The sequence below is a fragment of the Egretta garzetta genome, unplaced genomic scaffold (genome assembly GCF_000687185.1).
Source record: "Egretta garzetta isolate BGI_Z169 unplaced genomic scaffold, ASM68718v1 scaffold381, whole genome shotgun sequence".
Taxonomy (NCBI): Eukaryota; Metazoa; Chordata; class Aves; order Pelecaniformes; family Ardeidae; genus Egretta; species Egretta garzetta.
Genome location: NW_009258483.1, coordinates 223,690 through 229,843, shown reverse-complemented (window position 1 = coordinate 229,843; position 6,154 = coordinate 223,690). Strand labels below are relative to the sequence as shown.

The following is a 6,154-nucleotide window of genomic DNA, read 5'->3' as shown; positions in this document are numbered from 1 at the left end:
TGAACTTTGCACTTCTTCTCCAACTCATCCACCTAAAAGAAAATTACCATCACAAAGGATTTTCTTTTCCTGTTAGCAGAGAAAGTTGGCTGTACAGAATGATGGGCAGAGACACAAACAATAGCCAAAGTAGAGGACATGCATACAGAGCAGAAGTGAGCAATGCCCAAGTCCCACTTCTCAGCCTTGGACTTGCCTTCCTACCTCGTTTCTTAGAAGCAGATTTTTCTCACTGGCAGCAGACAAGTCGCGCAAAAGCTTGCCTTCCCGATCAGCACCTTCCTGCAAACAGAATCAAATTTAAGAACCCGTAATCACCTTAGTTCTTGCACTGCCAACCTACTCCAACCAACTCCACACCCAGCTAAACCCAGCCTACCCCATAAACACCATGGCTCTTCTCCACACTTAGCTCTCACCTATTTAATTTACACAGTAATTTTTGCCACGGCAGCTGTGGCTAACCCACTAAAAATCACACTTGCCTATCCCATCCAGCATCCCCCAAATCTACACAAACTAAGTATGACCTGGAACCCTGCTCTCAAACCTAACTAGGACTTATCCAGCTCACCTGCTTTTGCTGCTGGAGCTCCGTAAAGTGGCGCTCAGCCATGCTGCTTTGTTCCTGTTTTGTGGCATTCAGTAGCTCTCCCAAACTGTGCACCTTCTGCTCAGACAGAGCCAGGGCAGCTTCAGTCATCTGCAGCCTACACAGAGAAACACGCTCCAGAGCCCTTTCTAAGGCAGATGCTACAGCGAGCTCTCTACACTACATGGTACAAGACGTTAACACATATTTGGCAGTGGATGAAATCAGGCTAGCTAAACGAGGCATTTTTTGCTCCTGGGAAAAGGACATTGCTTATGTCTGCACCCGCAGCCTCTGCAAATGGCGAGTGACCTGGGACTTCTCAGAGCCTGGTGTTCTGGTGCCCCATTGCATCTTCCCTGTATCGTTTTCCATGACCTGTCTTCCCTGCCTGGACGCCTCCAGGGTTTGCCTGCTCTCACTGGTTATTTTATACCACTGCAAGGTCGTTTAAAATTAGGGAGAGGATTTTAAACACAGGCAGCAGAAGCTATTTGCTTGCTCTCTACATGAGAGACATGTCCATGCTGAGGCACGGTGTAACAAAACTGCCTTTACCTGACAGAACTGAACAAGCCAGGCTCATCAGCGTTTGAAGTCTAACCACTGTCACGTGCATATGGCTCTACGCAATCTAACACCGCTTTTGGGTGGCTCCGCCTCATTGTTCCTAAGCACACAATCGTGCTGCTCACGTTCCTCCGTATCCGGCAGTGGTTCTCAGAGGATGCTGCCAACTGCCAGGGGAAGCAGGTACAGACTCTTGCCAGGCTGTAAGCTGTTCAAGCAACATGCCCCCATCCCATCCCCACAATCCTTTTTTTTTTTTTTCCCCTTTTCACGCTCTGTAATTCACTTTGCTCTTACACCAATGCACTGTAATTTTACTTAAAAGCAGGCTAAATATCTAGCGTGGCAAATCCAAAAGCCTGATCTGGCTGTAATTCCTGGATACTGCTGCAGAACTCAGCAAAATAGTAAGCCAGCCACTCTACAAGATTATCCCCCTTCTTAACAGCTCTGCTCAGCACCGCCTACACCGCACAGAATAGGGAGAAGGCTACGGTTTTCCTCCTCCATACTTGGCTTTCAGTGAATTCATAATAGAGTGCTGCTCATCCAATGCTTCCTGCAGCTGGCTGACTCGTGCTGCAGACATCCTGCATTTGGGGGAAAAAAAAAAAAAGAAAGAAGAAAAAAGGGTGGGTAATTTCTGCCAATAAATGGAGAGGGCCCGATTCTGCTATCAAAGAGCAGAAAGCACCGAGAAATTCAACTCACCTGCCACTCCTGGCTATTTCTTCTCTCTGTTTATCTATAGTGTCCATCAAGTCCAAGAACTGTGAACAAGGCAAACATCAGTGAGAGAACGAACTGCATCACTTGAAGCATTTACATTCCTCATCTTTCTCTTCCTAGTGACAGCTGAAGACAGATCAAGCCACTGCTGAAAGCAAGCAAACTGGCAGTCTGATGGGTTCATTAGCACATCTGACTGAGGTCACCAACTATAGGGACTCTGTGCCATTAGACGCCAGAAGGAAAACAGACTTGTGTTTCTAGTTTTCACCACCTGGAAAATATCATACCAGTTGTGAAAGAAGAACCGAAAGCACGAATATGGGTGAAAAAAATCACCAAAACTCCTCCAGAATCCAGAGTGAATATGTTCAGCAGGGCATTTTTTTTTGCCGTGGATTTCATTCCTGAGCAAACCAGCTCGAAGGAAGGACCCAACTCACTAAACCGTGCTGCGTGCCTGCTCATAAAGATGGACGTGCAACTTCAAGTGCACAATAGTCCTGTCACTGAGTGTTTTGTGAGGACACCAAGGGAAAGCGTAGGATTACAGCTGCCCCATTTGAGCTGCCGACATGCAGGATTGCTGACCTGCTTGGTCTTCTCATCCTTCAGACTCGAAACCTCCTTGCTGAGTATGTATGTTCGGTTCTGGGTCTCTCTCAGGATAGCCTGACGGTCTTGGTTGTGATCCATGGCTTGTTCTGATGCAGAGAGCAGGAGAGCATGCACATGTTTCTAAAGCAACAGAACAGCAAGCACTGCTGGAAGAGACAGCACTCAGGATGACACCTGGCTATCAGAAGTGCCAGGACAGTAGCCCTTCTCAGGCTGGCCCACGTAGAGAGACTGCTCTCAGCTCACAGGCATAAGGTGGGGTAGAATCAAAGAGAGCAGCATATATGGGGTAATCAACACCCCAGCCACAGGAGAGCCATTCAGCTCCACTGGGGGCAGGACAATGACAAGGGACATGCTGCATCAGCCATATCCAAACTTGGCTACTCAGAGGCAAACCAGAGCCCCAAGTTCTCCCACATTCACATGGCACTGTAATCTCCAATTCAATCAAAATGATTTTTTTCTTCTTTCTGGTAAAAGTGACACCTCCAACCTGGCCAGCCCTCATTAAAGGACAAGAGGAAGCGATGCAGGGCACTGTGTAAATGCTGCTGAGAAAGGGCGGGGAGGAGGGATAGCTCTCTTCTGGAGCAGCAAGTATTCTATATCCCTCAAGTGCTAAAATGGGGGGGGAGTTACTGATTCTTTCCTGTGCAACAAGTAATACTTACCCACAGCTTTCAGGATGTCACTAGGAACGTTGTTCCCAGCCAGCTCCAGCCTCTTCAGGGTCTTGTTGCTGTGCAGGCAGTTCAGCAAAGCTCGGCCACCCAGAAGCCCAATATTATTCCAACGCAAATCTATACAGAAAGAAAACTTCCACCTCAGTAGTCACACATGTGAAAAGCAGAGGGCTCAAGAGTAACCATGCTCTTTATACAACTACAAGCACGGCTAACTAATTCCAGGTGATCTCAGCACAAACACAGGTGAATACTGTCTCCCTTTTCAAGATGAACAAGAGGGAGGGAAAATGACAAAGCAGGAAAGGGAAGGATGGATCTTAAGTGCAATAAAGTGCAGGGAGCTATTACAGTTCAAGAGGTACACAAGTCTGCCCCTCTCATTTTCATCTCACGAGCCTTCCTTCCACAACCGCAACCTGTGGATGAGAAAGAGCCAGCACCAAAAGCCACGCTTTCCTGAAGGAAATTCTGGCAAAATTCCTTTCGAAGGACAAAGCAAGAGTGAAGTACATCTCGGAGTCTAGCACGAGGCATGCCAACAGCATCCACAAATGGGAATGAACCCATTCCCTCCTCCACTAAGAACTGTTCTGCTCCAAGCACACAATCTTCATCTGCAGGTTTGGCTCCAGAGATTCCAGTTACAGTTCTCACTCTCCAAAGGCCATGGGGCTGTGACCTCTACACCCACCACAAGGCCTGCAAAGCACTCCAGGCTGATAGGAATTGGGAATGACGCTGGCCAGTTGCCAGAGGTCAGGGCAGGCTGCAATGAACCTGAAGATATATGTGTGCGTGCATGCATGCATGCATGTATGTAGGTGGGCAAAGAACTACTCGCTCTTACCCAGCTCCTGAAGGCTGGCATTTTGTTTCAGTGCCAGGGCCAGCTCTCCAGCCCCTTGATGGTTGATCTGGTTATTGCGCAGATCTAGCCGCTGGAGAAAGTTGTTTGCTCCCAGTCCTTGGCAGAAAAAGGAGAATCCCTCCTCCCACACGCCAAGGCTGTTCCATTCCAAGATTAAGCTAAGGGAAAAACCAGACAGGATTAGAGTTCATGGACAGATGCAAGAGCCTGGATGATACCTGGATCATGGTACCCATTCAAACACCCAGCATCCCTAATAGACACCCATTTTCAGAGAGAGCAGGATGCTGCTAGGGCCATGCATCCTCAGAAAGGGGACCACCGGTTCTCACTCCTTCACCTGTCCCATCCCGCACAAGAAATTGCACCACTTGACATTCCTCTGACCCCAACAAAAAACCACCCTCAACCCTCTGTTAATGTTGGGCTCCATCTGTCAGGAACAACAGAAAGAGAGGTAGACACAATTTTTTACCTCCTGATGGATTTATTCTGCCTAAGAAGTTTTCCCAAAGCCTCAGCTCCCATGGTTCGCAGGTTATTTCCCTGAAACAGAAGTCCCAGGTGATCAGTAGGCTATGCCCTGTCCCAGTCCAGCTATCCCATCAAGCACCACCAGGTGCACCCCAGCTGTGATACCAATTTCAGTCCATCAGATAGCCTGGGTAATGCTTGTTTAATTTTCTGGAAAGCTGACTGACGCGTGAAAGACCCCGGGAGGAACTGTGGATACATACACCATTAGTGTCGCAAGGCACCACAGCCAAGAGCTCACAAGTATCGTAGGACAGCAGAGGATCAACGTGGCCCATGGGATGGAAAACGCTGATTCTAGACAGGCAGAACCGCTCCACCACAGTTCATTAAAAAGGGCTCGGCTAACACCAGCACAGATGAGAATGAAAGGCGTGATGCGGTTTCAGACTGCAGTTACGTGCCAGAAGAATACGGACAGAAAATCACTCCCACAGTAGAGCGACCATCACATGTGAAAGCGCGTGCTTAGCTCCAAGCCCCCGGCTAGCGCAAGGACACTGGCAAGCTGGATAAACTCTACAGAAGCATAAGTCAAGCACCTAGTAACTCTCCAATTAATACAGAAACCCAAGAAAAGCCTACACGTGCCTCGTCTGACCAAGCAGCAACCTACAAAAGATATACAGCAATAACTTCCTATCAAAACTGAATAATAACGGACAAAGATGAGCTGCAAAGTAACTCTGGAAAGTCACGGCATGTGTTAGGGAGGCAAGGGCTTGAGTCACTTGAGAACAAGAACCTCACAGAAGCACACACCCTGTGGAACAATCCTCTACCAGGACTGTCTATTTCTAACTCTGATTAAGCTTGTGCTCCTATTTACTTCCCCACCTCTTTGAATTTCATTCGACCAGACTCACCTTCAGATCTAAAGACTTGACTGTGGTGTTGGAGCAAAGACCGTGCAACAGAAGTTTCACACCTGAGTAGAAATAAAACAAACAAACCAACCAGTTGTGTATTTCATAGGCGTAACCCCCTGCCTGAGCTGGAAGAGGAAGCATCCTTCCAAACGGCCAGCTCACAAGACACGGCTGTGATAAAACACAGGACTTAGTAAATGGCTGCTGCCACTAGGAAGTACGAGTCTGAACTTTCAGGGCAGGATAATTTTTTATATATTCTCAGAGGAAGAGGTGCCTGGGTAGAAAACTGCATGTTGCCCTGCGTATCCTCCTAATGCAGCTATGAAAATAGCCCACGTCCGGAGGGGCCACGCAGACAAGCCACTTGCTGGCTTACTTAGACCCTGCTCACGCAGGAGGGGCCGCGTAGAGCCTCATCCCACCTCCTACCGAATCCCCGTTCAACGCGGGCTAGATTTAACGAGTGGGGATTGGATCGAGCGGGTTATCTGGATCCTCCCGCACGGCAGCAGCAGCCACCAACCCTGCCTGTTCGAGGCCGACAGCCCCAGGCGTACTCTGGGAGGCACAGGGAAAACTCCTCCGCTTCAAACTACGCCGCCGCATCCCCGTCCGGTCGCGGCCCGGGCGAGTTCATCTGCTCGGAACACGAACTGCGACCCCTCGAGACGGCTCCGGGCCC

The 6,154-nt window shown here is 48.9% G+C and overlaps 1 protein-coding gene across 3 annotated transcripts in view; it reads right to left on the bottom strand.

Annotated features, from left to right (window-relative positions):
* Positions 1-5,810, bottom strand: part of LRRC45 (leucine rich repeat containing 45) — a 9,828-nt gene extending 4,018 nt beyond the window's left edge. Inside the window, exons 1-10 of one of the 3 annotated variants that reach the window (XM_035899834.1) lie at positions 5,467-5,810; positions 4,542-4,612; positions 4,046-4,224; positions 3,184-3,312; positions 2,483-2,595; positions 1,874-1,932; positions 1,675-1,752; positions 575-710; positions 205-282; positions 1-32 (exon numbers count right to left, since the gene is read on the bottom strand). In XM_035899834.1, coding sequence (XP_035755727.1) covers positions 1-32; positions 205-282; positions 575-710; positions 1,675-1,752; positions 1,874-1,932; positions 2,483-2,595; positions 3,184-3,312; positions 4,046-4,224; positions 4,542-4,612; positions 5,467-5,610 — 1,019 coding nt within the window. In that variant the 5' untranslated portion in view covers positions 5,611-5,810. The other 2 variants (XM_035899844.1, XM_035899846.1) reach the window with 2 other exon arrangements.
* Positions 5,811-6,154: the final 344 nt, after the last annotated feature.